Source organism: Mchenga conophoros, linkage group LG10 (genome assembly GCF_057382185.1).
Source record: "Mchenga conophoros isolate Kocher_MC1m ecotype Shallow Benthic linkage group LG10, M_conophoros_male_GT1.1, whole genome shotgun sequence".
In the NCBI taxonomy this organism is placed as follows: domain Eukaryota; kingdom Metazoa; phylum Chordata; class Actinopteri; order Cichliformes; family Cichlidae; genus Mchenga; species Mchenga conophoros.
The window spans coordinates 25,376,874-25,402,017 of NC_140535.1; the positions used below are offsets into that span (position 1 = coordinate 25,376,874).

Consider the following 25,144-nt stretch of genomic DNA (forward strand, 5'->3'; position numbering starts at 1 on the left):
TAATCCTATGAAAATAAATCCATGGGATCTAAAAATTCTTTGCCTTTGTATTGAAGTTGATATATTAGAGGTAGGAGTATTCACCCCTATGCTTTGACATCATGGTGCTGTTGTGACGATGAGTTTATTTCAAAGAATATTTCCAGACACATTTTACTATCCAGGCCTGGATCAGACAGACGCATGCGCACAATCAAGTGGAAAGTTAGAGTTAGAGAGACAATCGACTAATTAATGAATGTTTAGCAGAAGTTTTTTGGATGTAGGATCCTCATGGCCCTGGGTAATCTGGGTGTCCTCATCACATCACACTTGTTTGCAACAGATTGTGTGGCTATTTTTTTTATATTACATAACATACATTATGTTGAATTTGACATTGCCAAAATTGTTTCCAGACGACAAAACGACAGCTGTGGCACAGTTTTGTTTCAAGTGCAGTGCATATTTTTTAACTAGATGGTTACATGATTTTGACATCCCTCTTCAGAGTGACCTCCTAGTATAATGACCACTGTCTGCCTCTCATACTTTCCACTTACGCCTCTGCATTCAAAACTGTTAAGATGGATGTTCGATAAATTCCTTGTCTTTGGTTTTCACCAAATACCAATTTAAATGGGCCACTTCAGACTGAACTCCTTTCAATAGGGTGTTTGTATGGTAGCCATCGCAACCAAACATTCTGGATACATGAAGGCTTTCAATTTCTGAAACGTGGAGGAATTGGCGGAGGAGGGGGGTGCAGGGTTCATCCTACGCAGTAGCGCTTGTCCATCTGCAGACACTCGGCGCCTTATAAGAGCGTCCTTGATAGCAACACCTCCATGGTTCATATCTGAAGCACTGGCTCAGCTCATACATTGATGTGCCAGCTGCCAGCCCAATGACCTCACCTCTTTAGACGTCAACCCTCCCCCATGTGGGGGTCAACAATGCATTCATGCACTCGCACTACTTCTGTTAATGGTTTTTATGTCTTTGCAGATGAATAGGAAAGTGAAGAAAAGCGCACACACACACACACTGCTGTCCTTCAGCGTCATGTCCGGGTGTTTTCCCACTTGACGGCCAACACTATAGCAACAAAAGCCAGATGAACCAAAGAATTCCCCTTGATTCTTTTATGTGACCGGAAAACTTCCTCTAGTTGAATGTGAAACTTGAAAGTTAAATAGCATTCCTAGTGAACCATTACTAATGCCGTTGGAAATGAATAGCACCAGTTTATCAGCTGGAAAGATAAGTTACACGCCCTTATTTTCACCAGGGTATTTTATTTTGGGTCTTTCAAAAAAAGAAAAATTGCTCTGTGCCCCTGCTTACCGTGTGCTTTCATAGAGGCTCATTCAGCAGTGCTATAAGTAATGTGTTTTATCATTGCTGTCAGACTGTAAGTCCTTTTACTTTTATGTAAGAATATGCAACTGGAGTCAATTACTGACAATCTAAACATGAGAGGGGTAAGCCTCAGATTCCAGTAATTCAGCTATCGCTACTTATGACAAATCCACAGCCCAAGATACAATGTGCTCTTCTAGTGATAGTTCAAACAGTGGATTTATGATATAATGATGATGACATTATCTTGGTATCAGTGGGAGGAAAGTAGCTTCATCCCATTAAAAATGTGAAAGCTGCCAACTATACATAAAAATCCACATATACATGCATGTTCATGCCCAGACTTTACCTTGAGTACTGTGAGTGTTTTGGCACAGAGGCATCTTGCACTGCTAATATTCAGTAACAGTTATGGGATTTTGCGTGATCCTAAAGCTGACATCTTTCCCATTTTACATCAGTTCTAAAACGATTAGAGCATACAGACTACTTTCATTTTTCTGGGTTCATTTTCAGACATTCACAAATACTTTATAGGTTCCTTGGGGGGAAAAATAAAAAGATGTCGGCAAAGAAAAATCCATACTCTCAGCAGAAATCATTGCTTCAGCTTGGGTGTCAGATGGCATTGGATTTATCTGAGACTCTCTTTTTTTCTCTCTCTCATGGGTATTGTCTTTCAGATCAGGATCGGGAGACAGAGTGTGGTCACCAACAGTTAGTGAAGATGGCAAGACAAGCCCTTACATGGAGCCCGACTCACAGGTAACCACTGTTTACAGTGGATTTCCCCAAGCACAAGTCACATGCATTTCTTAAGATTTGAATTCACATGAGGTGGGATGCGGTCAGGTTTCTCGTTGAATTTGTCATGCTGCCAACCAGAGCGATGGCTATAACTGCATCATGACTTTGAAGTACAGTTTCCTGGGTGTGAGACGCAATTCTCCTCAGTGACAGAATCCATGGAAACAGGCACAACAATCAATCTTGAAATTGCATGTGTGCTATCATTCACATGATTATAAATGAGATAATGCATCCCACTGTTCACTGGAATAGTTTTGAAATAGTATCTTGATTGTTCTCCAAATGTATGAGCTGCCAAAAGGACATTCAAGGCATGATGAACTCTAGCAGATGATCTTTTCCAAGTTTTCCATTGCTGGCAGGCTAGCAGGTTTCTGAGCATGGAGGAAACAGGAGGTGTGTGAGTGTGTGCGCACATAAGCTGTGAGTATGGATATTGTGGGACTGAGGCAGACAGACAATGGGAATATTGTGCTTCGGATATGTGAGAGATGTCCATTCGTCAAGTATTGTGTTGTTGTATTTATGGAGTTGCGATTGATCTGTCTCAGCCCTTGTTGTGGCAGCATATCCGTGCTTAAAAGGGTGGGACAGGCATACAATGAGCCGAAGTGAAATCTATCTGCCCCCTCATGATGGAGTGTCTCGTTTATTACAAAGAAAGTGTTGTTTTTTTGGGTAAGAGCCAGTAGTTACGGATGCAATTTATCAGCTTGGGTTTTGGTTCTATTCTAATTTCTTTATCTAGGATTTTGATAGTTTATTGGAAATAGACTTTCCAAAAGGCTGGTTTGCTTGGTAAGTCTAACCTAAAACCGAATTAAATAATTTCTCAGTTACATTTCCTAATGTGTTAAATGTTTTCGGTGAGTGACCGTTCTGGACTGCAGGCGGGCCAATGAAACGCCCAGACTGTTTTACTAATGAGCCACATTGTTGGAATACACCCAGAATTTGGTTTGGCATTCTCTTGCTCAAATAAGCAGTCTTTCCTTGAAGATGTTGCCTGAATGGCAGGGCATGTTGCCCTATGCCATATGTGCTTTCACAAATGTGATCATGCACCTCCATACTATCATGAATGAGGCTTTAGAACTGCACTGATACGCTAATTTTTCTAACATTTTAATTGTTGATTTTAATTTGTCACCAAAGAACAATTTTCCACTTTAATTCCATCCATCTTGAAAGATCTGAGATAAGGCAACTCAGAAGGTTTTATATGTATGGTGTTAGTCAGAACCTCCCTGACATCACGTTGGAGCGCACCCTCCTACTCAAAGTGTCATAGCTTTTAATCCAAACCATTATATTCAACTCAAGCAAGTAGTTTTAATGCCTTAAACTAACCAAATAAAAACTCCATACTGAATCAAAGCACTCCCATGCAGGATACAAAAGTTCAAAAAGAAAACTCCCACATGGAAAAATGATGCTGCAATACTTGATACTGCAAAGGAAAGAAGTCATCCAGCTGAATCAGAGCAAGTCATACTGGCTTCAGAAAAAGTTGGCTGATGTTTGAAAGCACAGCCTAATATGGTAAATGGTAAATGGACTGGTTCTTATTAGAGATGGCACGATACCACTTTTTTATGTCCGATACCGATATCATAAATTTGGATATCTGCCGATACCGATATGAATCCGATATAGTGTTTTTTAATCAACAAAACTGTTTTTTAAAATGTCTTGCTGCATTTTGCAAGTCTGCAAGTTCATACTCAAGTTTAAAACAACAACTACACTAAAGCTATTCTGTTATACCTGTATACAAAAAAAATATTTCATAGTTCAGCAATACTGATCAATCTAATAAACTTAGACCTACACCATCCTCCCTATTCTGGTATTTTAAAGAGTACTTAGGGTAAATATTAAGCAACCTAACTAATAGGGTTCCAACTCCCAGCAACAACAAACATAAATAAATAAAAAATAAGGAACCACCCCTCACGCGCCACCTCATGATGCTTAATCGACGTAATCAACCTTAATTTGATGCAGTGTGAAAAAAAAAAAAATGCACAGAAATCAATTATTTTTCAAGAAATATTAAATAGATTCAACATCTTTCTTCAACAAAATTGCAGACTGCACAGATGGTACCTTCCCAAAGTAAAAAGTACTATAGCTTACTAGGGTGTATATATTAGACTTAATAGTCACTATATACAGTAATTGACTTCTATTCATTTTACATCAAATTAAAACTTTGGGTGTCAGATAATTATTTATTAAAAGCTCGACATTTTAAATGAGAATAAGAAAGAAAAGTATGTCTTTGTGCCCCCTTTTCCCTGTTAATGCCCTATCGGCCCCCCTGGCTAAACTTTGCTAGATCCGCCCCTGCACAGTTACCAGCCGTCAGCTACGTAGAAAAAGATCCTGGTGTAGAAATTAATATTAAATAAATTCTAACAACAGCTGATCAAGCTTAAACGTGCTGCTGTTGTTCAGCCGCTGGTTTCCTCTTTCTGGTGCAAAGTGGGCCAAAAACAAACAAGAGAGACGGACTCGCGACAGAAAAGCCGATCAGCTGATCATTTAAGCAGTTTCACGATTGAAGTAGCAGCCGGAGAGCGAGAGGCAGTCGCTTGTTAAGCTTAACGTGGGAATGCTTTACAAACATTCAGAGATGGACTTACACACTTGCTTTACTTCTCTCGGGGATAACTTTGTCGGAGATGAAATGCCAGGTTGCTAGCGAAGCTCCACATGCTATCCAGACCACCACAGGTCCGGCATGCCACAGCTGCTCTATCACGTGATGCATACTGCTCCGACTGCTAACGTTCTGAGGTGAGTTACGGCGTGTTGCAAGTTTTGCGAGGTGCTTTCGTGATATTTAATGGATCGGATTACATTTTTTATTTTTCTCCGATATCCGATCCAGTAATTTAGGTCAGTATCGGACCGATACGTAATATCGGATCGGTCAATCTCTAGTTCTTATATAGCGCTTTTCTACTCATCTGAGCACTCAAAGCGCTTTACACAACTTGTGCATTCACCCATTCACACAGCACATCTTTCTAAGTGCTTCATAGCTAACATTCACACACATTCATACTCCGATGGATGCATCGGAGAGCAATTTGGGGTTAGTATCTTGCCCAAGGATATTTGGCATGTAGACTAGGGGAAGCCAGGAATCGAACCACCAACCTTCCGATCAGTGGATGACCTGCTCTACCACCTGAGGCTTTAAGATATCTTAGAAAAGCATTAGGTCCATATTGTCCTTGTGTCTACATTCTGTTATTTTGTATATCTGAAAAACTAACCAGAGATTGTGGCTTGTTGTACATTTAAATTCATAGACAGATCAAATTTCATGTTTTCAGCACCACAGGTAGAACTCTATGGCAACCTTTTAACAGTGTGGCTATTAGCTCAGGTCTTGCTATGATTAAAATAAGAAAATACGAAGTTGGAGTGAGAGGAACCAACAGCTACAGGAATTTCTACAAACACAGACATGAATGACAGGAGGGCTTTGCGTGAGGGTAATATGAGAGCGGCAAATCTGTCTTCCTCATGCTTTTTCTCTCTGTTTATCTCTTCTCTCCATCTCTCTTTACATCTTTTCCAGTCCTTCTTTTCTTCCTTACTGAAGTCTAAAAATGTTCTCTGGCATCTCATTTTATGAAGTAAACGCGGACAGCTGGAAACCTCCAAGTGAGGGCCACGTTATTGTCACGCTCAGGTGGAACCTTCTGTGCTTTACAAGAGGAAACATCCACTCCCTAGAGTCACATAAAGAACTCACTCTTTCTTTGTTTCCTTCTTTCTGTATTCTGATTCAGTTTGCCCACGTGACATTGCTGATTGTTCACAAGATACTTTAGAAACAGTGTATATACCACTCTTTCTGTCCTGACAGATCCAGCTTCTGTGACGTGATGCTTGAGCTAGTGTGGACAGCAAGCTGAAAGTCACTGTTTCAGATTGTGTTGCTTAAGGCTTGAAGCAGTGAATCCATCATTCAAAACCTACCTTACAGCATGACACTTAACTTGCAGCATATTTTATGCAGAAGCAGTATGTTTTGGGGTGAAAAATGAAACCAAAGAAGAACACTTAGGCTCACATATTGTAATAAAAAAAAAAGAAAGAAAAATCACCACATGCCTCAGTTAACTAAGAATGTTTCAAAAGAAGCGCTATAACTTTAACCCAGTTAAGTTCACCAAATCCAGTGATGGCATCCTTCAGGCCTTTTGAAATTGAACATTTTCCTTTTCATTCATGAACTCCTTGACCAACTGGCTTTGTTGGAAACTCCAGTCCCACCAGTGGGAATTTTCTGCTGAGCAGGAAGTGACACATGGAAGGAATGAAGTGTTTCCTTTCACCTTGGGAACACGGGAGATTGTCATAAAAGTCGGTGTGCAAATGATGTATTTTTGGATATGCGCTAAGCAAGCATATGACTTAATACTGTTGTATGATGGGACTGTTTTGGGAATTTTGGAGGGTTTCTTTTACTAGTTTCAGTGGGACAGGGGAGTGTTTCCAGGGAGTGCTCATGTCTTTGCAAGAGTGTCTACAAACTACCGGATACCATACACAACTTCCTGAAATAGAAATGATTGTGATAAAGAGTGGAGAGAAAGATAAAGCAGTGATGAGGTAACTGTCATAACAGAAGAAATAACACGAGTAACTATGACAACCAGTTTTTACCCAAGCTTTTACTGTACAGTTCTGGGAAGGTTAGTGAACTATAATCAGATATTTGGCACAACTTCCAAATTTCATGCAAAACAAAAGGATTAATATAATAATCTGGATACAAATCAAGCTCCATACATGGAAAAAGTAATAAAAAATACCTTTTTAATTCATCTTCAAGGTGCCAGAAGAATCTCAGTCCTCCATGTCAAGGTAGTCTTAAGTGCTTTATAATATTTCACTTCTCACCCAAGAGGCTTCTTCAATTCTAAAAGCTAACCAAGTGCCAGATATTTTATACCCTATACCCTCACTATCAAAAGCCTACCAGCACTTTAGCCAAGATGTCTTATAGCATCTTTTTTTCTTGTCAGAAACCCATAAATCTCTAATTAACATTATTTCCTGCCCCAGATCTTGATAGCCCAGAACCACTTTGATTATTTCTTCTTCATGTACAATATTGAGTACAAAAGTACTCAGGTACAGGGCACCAATTTAGCTCACTGTTTGATCAGGCACCTATATGCCCTGTGGCTAAAATTGAGCACTTAGGTTTGAGTCCAGCCTCCTGTCTAGTCTTCACTCCTGAACTATTAAATAAAGACAAAAAACCCCCACTATAAATCTAAAATAAATATTGCCACACATTGCAGCCAGAGGAGGTGCTCGACCATGGAAACCTGTACCATGAAGCTCCTGGAGCATGGTGTTGGTGCTGATGTTAATGCCAGAGGAGATTTTGAACCCTGCAGTTTATGAGTCAGCGGAGAGTTGGCGACTTTTATGCACCATCTGTCTCAGCACTTGGCGACCACGCTCTGTAACTTTATGTGGGCTGCCATTTCGTGGCTGGGTTGCTGTGGTTGCTAAATGCTTCCACTTTGCAATGGTACCATTTACAGCTGATCATGAAATATCTAGGAGAGAAGAAATTTCACAAACTGGTTGCAATGATGGCATCCGCTTAAAATCAGCGACCTCTTAAGAACGACCCATATTTCACATGTGTTTGTACAGGCAGACTGCGTAGCTGGAGACTTTATTTTGTCCACCTGTGGCAATTGGACTAAAAACACCTGAATTCAGAGTAAACAGTCCATCCAATATCCAATGTATCTTCAGTAGTGCAGGTATTTATTGTCTGGCTCAAGCCCAGCTTTACTTTTAATCCAACTGAACTGAAGACAATTTGATTTGATGGCAAGTAAGATAATTAATGAAGCCAAATTTGATGTAAAAGCAATATAATAACAGATTTACATACAAAAATTCAATCACCTTTTCCAAAAGAAAAAATGCCTCTTGTAAATGGTTATCTAACCGTACGTCTGAATTTTAGCACTTGATTGCCAGTTTTACTGTTGGAATGGTTTAGTGGAGGAGTAATGCAATACCATGGGTTACTGACATTTTGGGTTTTCAAAATTCCATGCCTTAAATTACACAGTGGCAGCTTCAAGTAGGTGGGAATGGCTTGCACTCAATGTTCGTCTAACAGTATTATTTGGCAGGGCAGTATGTAAATGCCATTCATGGCAACTGGCCTATTATTATAGCGATGGCTATTGTGGCTGAGTGCTGTGGCCCTGTGGAAAGAATGAGGCTCCACAATGCGGAAGCTGAGAGGTCTGGATCACACGTCACTCGAGCTTCCAGTCTCAGCCCAGGAGCTGGCTGCTGAAATTGAAGTCTCCAAGTTAACATTAACAGTGGCTGACAGAGACCTTGCATGACTAATTCCTTCTTGGTTTGGATCTGATTTTACTCTTAAAACAAAAGTATATGAATATTTTTTTTTTCTAATGAATGGCACAAGGCTACTGTTCTCCAATTAAGAAGCATTAAGAACAATTTGCCTTTTTAAAAACCCAAATATAGTTTAAATGTTAAACTCTTCACATTTGTACTCCGGTAAAACAGATGGTGAGCTACTAGATTGATATATTTTGTTAACACAAAGTAGATTGGCATTTACCGCATAAACATTCTGATTGTGTTTTAACAACATGGAGTTATTACTTGATTTCAGCTATTCTCATGAGTTACCAAAGCATGTTGAATGGGTCAGGTTTTACTTGATCCCCTGTCGGAAAAACTCAGATCAGCAGACCAGTAAAGCATTAAGAGAGAGTCATTTTAGCAGCTCTACAGGCATTTTAGATGTCAGACCTGTGACCCCACCTATTTGGTTGTTTGTGTTCACTAATCAACCAGTCATCCCCAGAAATGTCAAATCAGCCTCCAGGTTTTCTTAATGGAGCCTTTCCTGCCCTGCTTGGCTGCCATCATATTGAGGGAGTGAAGTCGTTAAGCCCTCTTTGCTTATGGTCCAGAGAGACTGCAGGAGTCTGGGCTCATTCATATTTAGAAAATTGAAACTGTATCAACTTTGTCAGGGAATAGAGCAACGTACCTGTGTGTGTTTATTTTTAGTTTTTCAATTTTCTGCTGCTTTTTCAAGGCCTCAAACTGATATCAGGATAAGTACGTAGCTTTTATATTGAGGTCATTTGATGAACTTTGATCTGTAATTAGTTAGCCATGAAAAGTACTAAACTCCAAATGGCAACCAAAATGAGCAAAACAATCAACAGTGATAAACCTGTTGGTCCTTTTTTTTTTTTAAATTAGTTTGATCATGTGATCATATGAAGTCCAAAAATAACATCTTTTAAAATAACATCAACTATTTTAATGATTAAAAAACAAACAAACAAACAAACCAAGTAGATCTTCTGTAAAGCATTTTGTTGTATGGAACAAGTCTCTTACAGCTTACTGCCTTCACAGCTGCCTGCGCGTTACGCAACAAAGTTAGTTTCCTTACTTAAATCATTTGACTTTCTCTACGAGATAAACTTATTCCAAACCAAATAGTAATGTTCCCCTAAATGCTCACATTTGAAATAAGCTGATATTTCTGTCATGCATTACAATGCTAAAGATAGCTACTTCATAACAAATTTAATTTCAACCCAGTGTGCACTGCACAGAAGTTAACGTGGACATGACATTATCTCAATAGTTTAATTTAATAGCACAAAATTGGTAAAAAAAAATAAAATAATAAATCACATTTTTGTGATTAGAGCCTTACATTCCACCATCTTTTAAAATCTTTCTCCATGCTCTCCCACTCACCTCCTGCTCCCTGATACCTCCTCTCGGGCTTGCCTTCCTCCCCTCCCAGTGAGGCACCCACAACCAGGACAAGGGAGCCATTAAAGGGCTGGTTTGTGTCTGACTAGTGGTGCAGAGCGCCATGTGAAAAGCTTAATTTTAAATGTCCAGGGGGATTAAACCTTGCAGGAGGGAAGCAGTACGCCTGTGTGTGTGTGTGTATTATCAGGAATTTGAGCATGTGTGACTGGCCTCGGCCCTCAGTTAAAGACATATGATTTCAATTAAGGCCCACAACCTTTTTCTCTTCCTCGACCCATCCCCCTCTCGTGTGTCTACCACTTTCTAGCTAATATATGGTTGGGACAGGAGGTAAAACCTCTATCATCTCCCATTCAGTTTCTTATTAATCACAGTAACTTTTAATAGCAGTAACAAATAGCAGAACACTGCTGGGTTCTGCTATCTTTATGCTTTCTTTACTTTTTTGGCACATATGCTCTTACATGGCCAGCCTTCCTGAAGCATTAGCCATGCTTGGTTACCACTGAAAAACAGGTCAGTAAAATCAGATGGCACCCTAAATTTATGAGCATACAGCGATAGATGATATTGGTTCTTACAAATAGTTACTGCTATTTGTTCCTTATCTGCATTCTGTGTTCCTGTGATTTCTCTTCCTCTTAGGCAAGAGGAATGTAGTCAAGCCTTAGGAGAAAGTGTGGCTACTCTCAAGAGAGAAAAATTTCATTCAGTAAATGTATGTTGTTGAGGTCTAAAGATGAAGAAGAAAGTTGCTCATATTAATTTTAAATTGTTATGACTATATTTGAAAAGTAAGAATGGAGAATGAGCAGAACTGGGGTGATTAGGCATTCAGAAGATTAATGCAGCTATCACTTTAAGGCAAAATCTCCATTAAACCTCTAGTACACCTTTGAAATAGAAGAATAAATCGCTGTAATGGGGAAGTTGGCTTAAATCTGATATTTGTAATAAAAATGAAAATCAAGGCACTATACTTTTAGAGCAACATGAAAGCACTAAAAGGTTCTGAATGTTACCAAACTGGCATTTTTATAAGGCAAGTCCCAGATGTGCAGCCTTATAAATCTACCATCCATCCAAAGGAAATATCTGTGTAACAGACGTGCACAACCAGAGAGGAAAGAGTGTTATGAGGAGAACAAAAAAAGACAAAAGGAATGGCTGGAGTATGTGGTTCAGTTCCCTTTGAAACAAAAGGAAGCAGACCATATCATACAGGGTGTTAGGGTGAAAATGGGTAAATCTGTACTTGCTTCTGACAAGAAAGAAATCTAACTAAACAAGACTTTTTAAGAACTTTGGCATTGGTTTTACTCATTTCTTTTCACCGCGGAAATGTTATGACCCATGTGGGACTGGTTTTAAGTTTCTGATCCCCCTTTTCACTGAGATAGTATTCTCTTGGAAATTATACATCTTAGCTTGATACTGAGCTGGACAAAACCAGCTCATTTTACATCCACACATTTGCATGATGTGAAGAGTTTCGGGCATCTGTTAAGATGTCTCCTGGGCACCTCCCTTTGGAGTTTTTCTGGGCACACCCAACTGGGAGGAGACCCCAGGGTAGAGTCACAACCTGCATGAGAGATTATATATCTCATCTGTCCTATTTATTAATGTTTGGAATGGATTATACACACCTTCTGGCCTATTACTAGGTGTGCTGTGCTTAATTTGAAGATAATTATAGGGGTGGCGATGACTGACAATGGGTCTTTAATGGGCTGATACCATTTGAAGAAGGTGATTCTTTTAATCTCCAGTATTGTTATTTTGTGTCAAAATGCAGTGCACGAAGCACGCACCATGCAACTCGACTGCTGATAATTTCTGATAATTAAAAGATATTTGCTAACTCCATATTCACATTTTTTCGGAACATTAGATCTGCCGATTTTGACTCAGTTGGCTTTATCAGAATTTGCAGTCGTACTTCCCAAAACCTGTTACGTTCTCAGATGTGAAAAAGCAGTTGAGTATTTCTTGTCCTTAGGCCAGAGGTTGTTTTGTGCTGCACAGATTACTTATCTGTGACAAGATTGATATCTGAAGTCAGTTAAAAAAATATATATATATATCTCATTCTGATAGAAGAGATAACGTTATACATTAACATGTGGTTACCTGTCCCTCACATCTCACTTGTACACATTAGTGTCATAACTGTAATGCCTTTACTGTCATTCTACTGCAGGGGCATGTAACGTAATACACTCTCAGGGATTTTCCTTTACGTGTTTTGTTTTTTGTTTTTTTAATTTCCTGAATCACCTACATGAATGAGCTTGCTTGTTGAAAGTTATTGTTCTGATTTTTATCTACAGATTTAGCCCCTGAATAAATATGAGAAATGAATAATGAGTGCTAAAAAAGACATGTAGCAACAGTGACTTCTGAAGAACTTCACCTTTGTAGCGCTTGGTATGTTCTTAAGGAACAGTAAGTTCTCGAAGGGTTGAAATAAAAAGAAAGCCGGCAGTAAATCATCGTATTGGAAATTAAAAAGAAAACCTGTCAAAGTGGAAGGAAGGAAGTGATTCGAGCAGCCGTGTGATACTGTAAACCATTAAACAATATTTGCAGTCATCGAAACCAGTGTTATGACTATATTTTTAGCTGACCTCTCTCTTGCCATACTGTAAATAGAACTGAGTGTAAGTACTGCAAATAATTTTTTTTTCCAAGGGAGTCTTCATTTTTGTCAGAAATACAGAACCTTTGGAGAAAGTGTGTTACTGTACCCCCGCACCCCCATTCCTTTTGGATGACGATGGGGCTTGCAGCACTGTACATTTCTGATTGGTTGAGTGTCAACAAGGGTTTATCTATATCATGGTCATTCCTCAGATGACCTCGTAAAAATGGTTTGCTCACCATAAGTTTAGCCTTTTTTGTGTTTTGAAATCCCTTTGCTTTCAGTTGACTGTTTACCAGCAGCCACATTATTTAAGTAATAAAGTATGGTAAAGAGCACAAGTGTAGGACTCTTCTCCATGCTTACTTGCACTGTCGCCTGTCTGTTGACAGTCATCTCTACCTACTGGATTGGACTGGTCTACGGTTAGGGTTAGGGTTTGAGCACTTCAAAAATGATGTGGAGTTTGCCTCCTCTTCGCAGTTTTTTTTTTTAGACCACTGTGGATAGACAGACAACCAACGATCTGAAGGAACCTTTTAGTTTGAGCTAAGGCGAATGAGGGTAACTTTGATTAAATTCCCATGAAGTCCCCCATCTGTACAAACAGGGCTAAAGATAACGACTGGAATCTGGTTTGGCTATTCCACTCAGTGGTAAGAATCAGGCTTCGGCTTGTCTCGTTTGCTTGAAGAGAGAGCCGCAGAGAACTGGGTGTTTCTGACATCCTGACCAAAGAGGGTTTGGCTCTTGGTTTCTAAGAGTGCTGAATCTCCTGTCTGCTTGTCTCAACTTTACCATGAATGGCTATCTGCTAGCACTTTGCCCAGAGAGTTACTGTGAGAGTTATATTTGTCTTTATTGTCCATGGTTGTTGGGGGAGTCAGATGAGATGTTTTAAATTTCTTGAAAGTCATCAGTCTTGACTGCAGGAGGGAATGACGAAGTGTTTTTCCAAGACCAGGATGTGGGGTTGTTGGTGTTGAAGAGGCGCTATGAAGTAGTAATGTGTGTGTGTGTGTGTGTGTGTGTGTGTGTGTGTGTGTGTGTGTGTGTGTGTGTGTGTGTGTGGGGTCCAGGCGAGGGCAGAGAACAGGATGACATCCAGCAGGACCCTTCTGTTGAAATGACAGGTGTCCTGTCTGCAGAGGCGGTGAACCTCCACCACCTGTGGCTAAGGCCCTTTAAACTAGGCCAGACATAGCCACACTTGCACGCACTCAAACTCCTTCTAGTGTCTCACAGTCAACAATGATCTGACTGTCTCCCTTACTGGTGCATTGCTTAACTTGTAAACAAGTCATTTTATTCTTAGCTGAAATGTGTATAGTCTAAATTCATGCGTATGCGTGGGCCTCGTCTTTAGTAATTCAAGCTTGCTATTTAGCTCTCATATTCAAAGCACTAAAACACCATGAGAAGTGGTGACATCATTGCAAATGTTGAAATAAAACCTTATCTGTAAAGTTCACTGTCTGATATGGATGAGCCAAGCTGGCAGTGGGTGTTATCACTGAAGCGTGCTGATAAACACAGTGTCTCACTGTTGTCAGTGTTGTGTTGGTGCAAATTCATGATAAGGCCGTTGACCCAGCCATAAACACACTTACTGCGCATACAGTGGTGTAATTGTAGATTGTAATTGTCTCTGCATCTGCCCTGCATTAGTCCGGCACATTCTTCCAAACACGTTGAACACAGAAATTATATGGCAAGAGTCTAGAAAGTCTGCTGCAGCATGTCAGAAAGATAATAATTTAATCTTCTGCAGTATTTCAGCTCTGTCATCAACCATGAAGGCTTCAGCTCACAGAAGTAGCCAAAAAGCAGTACTTAAAATACACAAGTTAATCTGTTTTGACAGAAACTTCTGCAGGAAATCTAATGCGAGCTCCTTCTTAATAAGCCTTGGTATTAAACAGGGAACAACACAAATGAAGTGGAAAAAGTTTTTCATTTAAACCTCATTGCTGCAAAGCCTCATTCGCAAACAACTGTTCATTTTCTCTCTGACGACTTGTGGTTTTCTAGTCAGGACACCACCGGGTTTGTTTTCTCTTTCATGTTCTCTTTTTATTCTCATTTCCTGAACCAGAACATAATGTTGTATGAGCTATAAAAGCTCATTATCCTTTTTTCCTTCCTTATTACATTAGCAATTCTCCCTTAATGTAGGAAACTTACCAAAGAATCAAAGTTTCTCTGTAACTGCATACATTTTCAACCATAAAATTGTGATGTTTTCCTGTGATGCTGGCATCTGCTCTTCCTGTTTGGTAAACGTGTCTCCTCTTTTCTTTCCTTGGTTTTAGAATTTTCGTCCGATCACTAGCGGATATGCCAGTTACACCCGTAAACCTTCATATACCGCTGAACCCCAGTCACCTCAGGTTCCTCAGCCCGCTAACCTGAATAACGGACACTCCAGACCCAACAACGGACACAGCTATGGGTATGGCAATGGAACCGGGCACTCTCAGTACAACAACCCTGCAGGACTATATGCTCACAATGGAAGCAATGGGGACAGATCACTGCCGAGCAAGATGGGAGGTCTCAGCATCAGTGCCACACACAGGTGAGACAGCAATACCGTGTGCTTTCCAGGACTGTAAATCATAAGCATCCAGCCACACCTTACTTGCACTTTTGACAGGTTAATCTACAGTTACTGTAGCGCTTGTTATTTTCAAATATTTACCCTCCTCTTTAAAAGAAATGCAGAAGCAACACCAGTTTTTATTCTGAATGTTCTAAAATCCAATAAGTATAAGTAAATAAGTATAAAAAAAATCTTCAAATATAGTTTAAAGTCTATTATTTTAATGCAACAACATTTTCTTTTACTTATCTTGTGCACTTATCCCAAGTTTCTGGTTACTTCGCTAGCTAGAAATCCAATTTGTTGTTGTGTTTACCTTAACAAAAAAAAAGAAATCAATGAACCACGTGTATGTAATAGCTGTTTATATCAGATTTCAAAATATCCCCCTCATGAGTTTTCATGGACCTTTTTACACACATATCTGTGGGAAAATCACACGAGGAAATAGCTTTACCTTTCCCTCCACTGCTTCTAAAAACAATCATCCTATCTATTATTAAAGCCTCACCAGTTTCCTTGCAGGTCCCTGTGCAGACACTTAACACAGAGACACAGAAACAAACACACTGGATGTCTTTTGATACAGCTGCACAGATAGCCTTGTGGACTGTAAAAGGCATTTGCTGTCTTGTATCCCCTCAAGTGGGCAATAAATGTGCATGTTCAGTCTCCCAGTGAAGATGCTTTTGAGCACTCCTAGACACAGCCCCCACATACGCACACAAAGTTGCACTCAAGTGTTTTAACACTATCTTTGTTGCCTGCTGTCAGTCAGTTTCTCTTACACACGTATTACACAATTCTGTCTGCTCTCGCTTTCTCTCAATCACTCTCACTTTCATGACAGCTCAGGCTTTTCCTCTCAGACACACAGTCAGACTCCTGAAAGGGCATCTGGAGACAGACTTGTATTTAAGTGTGTCTGGACTTGCACACATCTGTCAGCAGTCCTAGTCATCTTCCAGAAGTTAGAATGTTTAAACTTTTCCAAATGAAGGGAAGCACTGGGAATAATTTGATAGATGACATAAGGAATAGAAGTATAATACAAAGCTGTTTTGATTAAGACTTCATGCGTTGAGACAGAAATACAAAAAAATGATGCACCGATGCGCTCTATATATGCAGTTTTAATTAGAAAAGAAAAATACTGTAGTTCTTCCTTACTCTTTCTCCTTACCTCATATGGCTGCAGCCATCTGAAACTTTTATTCCTCCCTTGGTCCCAAAACACATTTTGACATTACAAAAATATGAAGTGGCTATATTTGACATCTGCTTAAAAACAAAAATAGTATTCCCAGGATTCACAACTTTGTCCTTTTAGGGAATACTTATTGTTTTGTTTTTTTTTTTGTTTTTTTGTTTTATCCTCTTATTTAGAAGATGCAATCTCCATATCTGTAAATTTAAGCCAAAGCAGTAGTGGCCTGGGGAAAATCAAGAAAAATGCTACTTCTCACTTCATTTGTCACCTCAATAAACAGCAATCTGTTATTTCAGCTCGTTTTTTTTATTGTACATTCTCTTCTGATGTTGCATTCCGAAAAAAAAAAATTATTAGGGTATAATTTCATTATTGGATAACTTATAAATAAATTATAAGTGTGTAGTATCCTTGTTTTTTTTTTTTCATCCGATTCCTTACCTTACTCATTATGTTTGGTTTCAAAGAGAAATCATGCTAATGCACCATGCAGAGGGCTTCAAAACAAAAGCCAACAAAACAGTAGGTGACGTCATGGTGGCGATGTCCTATTTTTATGTATAGTCTACAGTCTTGATGGATCACTAAAATAAATTTATGTTTCATGTCTTGTCACGGTTGAATTTAAAATGGGTTATACTGAATATTGGTTTCATTGAATCTTTCAGCCCAGAGCCTCCCATACAGTCTCCTGTGAGCCGTAACGGATTTGACATGGAGTCAGACGTCTACAAGATGCTGCAGGACTATGAGGAACCTGTCTCAGAACCCAAACAGTCTGGCTCCTTCAAATACCTCCAGGGAATCCTGGAGGCTGAGGATGGAGGTATGGATTCATGTGTTTGCATATTTGTGTGTCTGCTTATCATGTGTGCAAAAATTAGGCAGAAAAAAGCATGTGAGAGTTCACTCACTGAACCTTTTAAACTTTATTTGGAGAGATCACCCATTGCTGCTAAAGATTCTTGTTGACATTATTGCACCAATTAACTTTATTGTGAAAGTAAAGTCATTTTATCTTGCTGAGTAACCATTTTGCCCACTAAATTTCCAAAAATAGCCCAAGCAATTCAGTTAGACTTGTTGTTCAACACTTCAAAGCAAAAAAACTATACATATATATTGCTTTTAAAAGCTTGAAAAAGAGTAGATAATTTTATGTTAGAGAAGAAATTAAGCTTTAAAACTGCCAGTTTTAAATTTGTTTTAAGTTATAAGTTTGTGTATATTTTCTCTATTTATGACAAGCTGTCATAAAGAAACCAAACAAACAACACTATATTTATACTTTACAACAATGATAATATCAGCTGTCAGAATAATTGTCGGTGCCACATACCAAACAGGTATAATGCACAAAGTATCTGCACATCTGCACAAATATAAATGTAAACGGTGGAAATTTCTGAGTAACTATTTCCTCTAATGCAGATGAGTCTTGTGATTCCAGTTAAAGGGACTTCTTGCACAGGCATTCGTTCACTGACTGTTATGAACTCCTCTGTCTAAGTAGCATAGTTTTCCTTTTATAGAAATACACAGACAGCAAGGTTAGGGGACAGATAGGAAGACATGGGGAGGAAAGCGAGATAGAAAGTAAAAAAACAAAACAAAACAAACACAAGACAAAGGAAGCAGGAGAAAGATTAAGTGTTTTAAATAGCTTGCATGCAGATTGGCAGGGGGAGTTTTTGTAGGGCAATTTACTGCAAAAACAACTTTACAAAGGACAATAAAGTGAGAAATATGGTTTTCCCGTCTGCCTTCTGACCGCCTGGAATTCCAGCTTTTAAGAAGGGAGTCATATGATGCTGACAGCAGCAGGGAAAAGCTAATCCCTGGAACTAAAACCTTCTCTTCACGTTCCATGTTTACTGTTAACGCAGCGCAAGCCCGTTGGTATGTTCAAACACAAATAGCATGGGCCTCAGAGAAAATGATCTGTCACCAGTGACTAAAGATTTTCTAAACCTCAGATACTAACATTGACACATCTTTAAAAAAAAAAAAAAGTCCTTTAACCCTAATTGCATGTAAAACAAACCAAAAAAACCCCCAAAAAACACTATATAAACTTCTCCACTGCTATAAAAAGGCTCTAATGAGTAAGTACGTAATCTTTGTAATGCTAATTCTTACTCAAATATCCGTCCCCCATCCAAAGAGGGTATACAAACTGACAATACATATACTACATACTGACTATACTTACTATTACATCAGCTTTTGATATACGCCAGTTATCCAAGATTTGGGAAATTTATTTGTTATCACAGTTAATATATTAGTATTAGTAGTAGTAGTAGTAGTAGTAGTAGTAGTGTTGTTATTGTTTTTGTTATAGTAAATATATATGTACATAAATAAATAATTGTATTTTTTCAGGATCTACAAATCAAAACAGAAATTAAAATGGCAATGAAACGTTAAAATAAAAGAACAAACAATTCTCTGCTAATCAGATGTGCTGGGTTGTAGAGAGTTATTGCTTGAGGTAAGTATGGAGTATTATTTAATTGTTATGTTAATATTTTTATTCAACAAACTGAAAAAAATCTGTATGGATATAGATTTCAATTCCTTTGTACCATGAAAATGTCTTCTGTTTGGGTTTTTTTGGGTTTTTTTTTTTTTGTGTTTTTCATCAAATGTAACTCCATGTTTACTACACAAGATTACATAACTCACAACTGCTGCCTTTAATGTGCAGGGTAAATGATGTTGAGGGCCGTGTTCTAACCAAAACAGGATCATTTCCACCTAAGTAGTTTTTGGTGCCTGAATTTATACAGGAAGTGTAATCAAATAAGAATGAAAAAGTAAACTAATGAGCAAAACACAAAACTCCTGAATGAGACACAAACCTCTTTTAGCTGGCGTGCAAACTCGTGACTTATTCATTTGCCAATCCTCCAACTTCCAAATGTGGACGTTTTTAATCTTTAAAAGAAGATTATCTCACCTTAATGCCAGGGCTAGCACAAAAGGGCACCAAATCCGAAGTAAAACTTATCAGGACAGCAGTATGCACTGCATATTTACTACAAATAAAACACAAAATAGTTTTTAAAAAAATCAAGTCTCTGAACTGGCATTATATAATGTTTAAGAGTTTTAGATAATTTAGAGTAGCATGATTTAAAGGTTTTCTTTCCCTGTAGAATACTCCGTTGTCTGGTTATTACATCTCAGGATCAGCCTTTGATGTGAGAGCTGACAGGATAATTAACAGCACAGGGAACAATGTAAACTTCTTCTGTGGGGAGACCTGGATCAGAGCCAAACCAGACTGTTTTCATAATTTGTCACTTCTTATAGCAGTTAAAGCAATAAGATGCTAACAACAGATGAAAGAGGTTGGATGAAAATGCAGATTTTAGGACTGATGGATTAAAGAGATTAAAGGGACCTCTTTTGTCTGCTCTCATCTGCCTTTCAGCTTGAGTGACTGACAGGTTGATTGACAGACTAAATCCTCGATGAAACAGAGACTCTAAGTTTCATCAAGCTATCTGTGCCTTTGTTGATTCAAAAGCTACCTGTGTCTTTGTTTCTATTCTGTGTTAGAGAATTAAATCCTTCTCCAGATGCTGCTTGTTTCCATTTCTTTTTTTTATTGTGAAACAAGTAAAAAAAAATACTGCATTTGAATGAATGTCTTAAATTGCTGGAGGTGGTTCCTTTTTGGAGGCTAAAGCCAGTGTAGAGGTCGTGTTGACTTTTAAGGGCTTTTAAAGTTAAAGCAAACAAAAGTGTCAGTTTACCAAGAATTCCACAGAGTCTTCCATGGTTTGGTTGCAATGTGGATGGAGCGGTGGTGTGACTGTTAAATAGGAAAGTTGGGGTGTTTTAGGAAATACTGCAACAACATTACACTTGAGTACATATCCTGTTTTCCACAAGAGGACATTGTTTTAGCAGCAAGGACACATACAAACACAAAGATGTGAAATGTGAAAAGGTAAAAGCAAGGAAAACAGCAACATGAAGAATTAAAGATAAGAACACTCAAATGCTAAGCTGTGCCACAAACCAAAATTCAATCTGCACTGTTGCAGATTGAATTTTATAATTTTCACCTTTACTGCTGATCGTTTGAGGCAAATTTTGAAGGAACACAGACCGGGGAGTGTTTTGTTTCTTTAACAGTTGGAAAAAGAAATAAACACAGTGCCAGTGACCCCTGAAAAATACTCCAGACTCAAATGTTGTTTGTTTAAAGAAATTTCCAAGATGGGTTCAGGCTGTGTCCTTTCTCAGAAAAGACCTCTAAAGAGCACATCAATCAGCAGGACTGTTTTACTTTCAAAGTATAACATTCATCACATTTCTGATTGCCTCTTGGGTTACACCACTAATACTTTTACTTAACATGTGGGATATTTAAAGGATCTCTCCAAAATGACCACAACTGAAAAGGGTAAAATGATGAAAATAAGCTTAACACTGTTTGGGGTCCCAATTAACCAGGCAATGTCAAAAAAGAGGGGTTGGGGGGGGGGTGAAAGAGAAGCAAAATGCATCTAAAAAAGAGGGTTTCTAGGTGTCTAACATGTGATTCTAGCAGTGTGAAGCGATTTCACGGTGATGTGACATGAAAAAAGACGTAATTGATATTTGGTGTTAACAGCCCGTTGTAATTTGTTATGCTTCTGTCAGTTGGCTTACATTTAATTATACTTTTTTTTTTCATCTGCATGTGTGGCCCCATATTAAAAACAGCAAATCTTTCTAAAACATTTCATCAGATCTTTCTCGTCATATTTTTCTTGGCATTATTTTTGACAGATTATTTTTGATAGAATCCTTCCTTTTAAACATCTTGGATGGAACCAAACCAACACAACACATGTTTCAGGAACAAATCAAGATGTCCTTGAAGAGTTGTAGAAACAGTACCTCTCAGTAGCTGTCGAAAACGACACTGATTCCCACTGCCTTAAATTCTGTGAAGCTTCGCATTCTGCATGGATGGTGTGCACAAGTGTGCCTGTCTGTTTTACAGTGCGTCTGCTTGACATTAGTCACAGATTATAGTGTGAATGTTACATGGGGTGAGATATGTGCTGCAAATGGACAACTTGTCACTGTCGATCAAACGATACATTCGTGTGTTTGGCAGCAAAATATAGCAGGCCTGTGTGGAATGGCTTTTTTTTTTTTTTTTTAGGTAAAGCAAGAGCTGAAAAGCCCCCTTTTGCACTTATTTATGACTGTGGTACAAAAAATGCATTAGCTTTCCCGTTTGTTAGAAAGTCATGGTTCCATTAGAGTGCCTTAATGGGCAACTGAGGCATTCATCCCAGAAATAACATGGTCTGATAATATCATCTCTTAAACACACTATGGAGCAGTCAGAGGCTAACTGACACTGAGGGACAGAAATCACTTTGAGGAAGGTGCCAGATGTACGGTAATTACACTGTGGTTACTGGTAGTCATAGGTGGCCTGTTTGGCTGAACGGCCTCTGCTGGCACATCATCAGCAAAGGGAAGTCATGTAGTGGCTGTGCTCTACTGATTTACTCGGCTGCGCTTGGATGCATTGTACTGGCTCCAGATACCCACTATAAAATATCCCCTTTAATGCGTTCCAGTCAGGCATGACTAAATACCTGATTGTCTTAGAATTCACTTCTAATAAGAAATGACAACCATGGGAAGGTAGTAACACGCATCTACCACAGTACCACCATTTAAACAACCTAAAATCTGTTTTAAAAAATCATAACATAAATTAGCATTAAGCTTTATCTTGAAAGAAGACAATTCAAAGCATGCATCCATGGAAGATTTCTGAATCTCAGTATTTTTTAATATCAATACCAATTATGCCAGAGCTGCCCTAAATGACTGTATTGTTGATTAACAAAAAATATTTTATTATGTTTCTTTACTTATTCACCAGCGTGCAAATGCTCTTTGATCAAAATAATATTTTTTTTTAATGCTAAAATATAATTATTGTGATTGTCCATGATTCTTAAAATTCACTGTTTTACAGTATTTACTTGCACTCCTGAACAGGAAAAGTAGTTTTAGTAGTTAAAAATGTTGTTCTTAAATAACTTTTTTGCATAAAAAGACAAATTCAGTTTGTTACTTGCATAATAAATAACAGTAATTTTAAACAATTTTTAACAGTATTTTTAGAAAGATTTGCAGGTTTTGTTTTTTCTGTAACAGATGGTTTGATAAATTTGTTAAGCCGTTTGTAAGCAGTATGATGAATCTCTTTACAAACCATTTTGCGTCTTTCACATGCGTCGTGTGATTGTAGCATATCGATGTGATGTGATGAGGTTCCATGAGGTACTTTCCTTGCTTGGTGTCGAGCCAGGCTGACTGATGCATTCCTCCCAGGAAAGGCACTACAGAATGTGACACTTGAATAGGGATCACGGGAAGGTGCCAGAGACACAGAAGAGGCACACAAAATGGAAAGAAAAGAAGGAATTCTGTGAATGTGATTTAAGGAGAACAGACAAGCAGAGCCCATATTAGGAAAAAAAAAAAACCATAGAAAAACTGGCAAATGTTCCTATCAGTATGTCTTGTAGGATTACTGTGTACATCGGTACTACAGTTTTTGCAGTTTCAATAGAACGAGGCTGAAGAAGAGCAAGAATGTTACTGTTATTTTTTAATTAAAGCTTTACCATGACTTGTCCCCTGGTTCCTGCAACCATGAACCAGGAGTTCAGGGCAGTTGCTGGGTCTTTGCTGTTTGGTTAATGCAGTGAATGTTGTTCATTTCAGTGTTAAAGTGTAATAATATTAGTTGGATGTTTTGCTTGAAGTCCTCACTTGCATGTACTTGGACAAACCAGCAGAAACATCTTCATATCCAACAGACACTATGTGTATTTCATATGTGTTGCTAATAATATAATAACACAACCATTGATTAGTAACAGTGTGCTTGTTGTGCTAACAGCTGAGAAAAAGAAACCATCTCAGTCACACTTCTTCCAAGTGTATCTCACAAAGGCGCTTGAGAGTCACACAAAGTGAAAAATGGTTGAGTGGTGAACAGAAACTACAGACAACTCATGTAGCATTCCCTTTCAGGAACCTATGTGACTTTTCACCTTCATTTAACAGAGTAGCGCTAACTTAACTTTAATTGAGAGAAATATGGAGACATACAGTCTGAAGAGATAAAAAAGATGGCAACTGGACTTTCTTAAACTTTAACTTAAAGAAGTTCAATCGCTTTCTTTTTCAAGCTCCCAAAACTACCATGACCTGAATGAGTGAGAACCTACAAACACATGGAGACATATATAAAAAATACGCTTACCAGAGGGATACAGAGGAAGTGTTGTGATATCTCAGTGTCTAGAATCCCTGGAGCATGATGTACTTGCCTTTTTTTTTTTTTTTTTTTTTTTTTTCCCAAGTATGTCTCTTAACGACATATCGTTTTTCATAGGTGTGTCACCAACGGAGAGAATGAGAAACTTAAAGTCTCCCGTCAGATCTCCAATCCCCAAGTTGGGAAGCCCCATCCCCAGCCCTATGTCTGGTCTTCAGAAACTACCCCAGTGCACACGGTGCTGTAACGGTATTGTGTAAGTATTGTGCAAATTCTGACTTGTATATCCTAAGATGACAATAATATGTAAATAATGGGGTCATATTGGCGAGGGACTCTTTGGGCTGTGTGTAATATAAAAACATGTGCATAAAATATAAAAAAATGTACTTTTACATTTCAAGAAGCCATAAAAGTGATTAACTTGAAAATTTGCTGCGGTACAGTACAGACAAAATAAACATGACATTGGAGATATAATCGATTTTCTGTTGAAATGCTTGTGAGGGTCAGCAGGAAGTTATACATCTCCCACTTATTTTATCATTCTGTCTGCTGCCATAAAGTTTAAGAGTATGCGAGGTGAGTCAAGGTTCTTCCCCCGATTTTGAAAACAAAGAAGTGATCTTTCACTGGTCGACATGCACAGACAGGCCTTTCAATAAGTCCTCAGAAAGCTCTGCTCACATTTATCATTTTAATGATTAAACCAAGCCATCCTCCACACCCTTTCCCATGCACACATTCTTCATACACGTATTGTGAATTGAACACACCTTTTGACAAACTAACCACATACACCGGTAATCCCCTCTCTAAAAAAGCAGCGGAGGTTAAAGAAATGTTAAAAAAATGATGTCATAAGCTTATTTTCAGTGTTAACAAGAGAACATTGTGGAAGCTTGTGCAGTATAATACGGCTGCTGTGACCTAAAGGCTTTTTACAGTCTTTAAAGATGTATTGAACACTGTGTCAGGAGTTTATCCTGCGAGTCATGCGGCCACTTTGGAAAAGCAAAGCACCAAGTTTATGATTTAATGGTTGTTGGCCCCAATCTCAAGGCCAGACAGGAAAATCTAATTGGAAACTATGAATGAACAACGTCCCTAACACTCTTGTCACCGTGCAGCTGACCAAAGTTCTTCTAAATTCACTGGTGCCAGTAAGTAGCCATGCAGCGGAATAAATGTGTACTGTTTAACAGCGTGTAACCTTTCTGCCACCTGAAGCTGACACACGACATGTGATGAGCTGTATTCAAATGCTTGCATAGGTACAGTGGCTATAAAGTATAATTCCTGATTTGCATAGATAATGCAACATTTGATGAACAACTGTGAGTCATTCATTTTTGCTTAACGTCTACTGTGATG

General features: G+C 38.6%; 1 protein-coding gene across 1 annotated transcript in view; it reads left to right on the top strand.

The window, feature by feature from the left end:
• pdlim4 (PDZ and LIM domain 4) overlaps positions 1-25,144 on the top strand; it is a 46,923-nt gene that overhangs the window by 19,067 nt on the left and 2,712 nt on the right. Inside the window, exons 3-6 of the mRNA XM_085289558.1 lie at positions 2,028-2,109; positions 14,953-15,218; positions 17,121-17,278; positions 23,888-24,026. Coding sequence (XP_085145684.1) covers positions 2,028-2,109; positions 14,953-15,218; positions 17,121-17,278; positions 23,888-24,026 — 645 coding nt within the window. The remainder of the gene's footprint in view (positions 1-2,027; positions 2,110-14,952; positions 15,219-17,120; positions 17,279-23,887; positions 24,027-25,144) is intronic.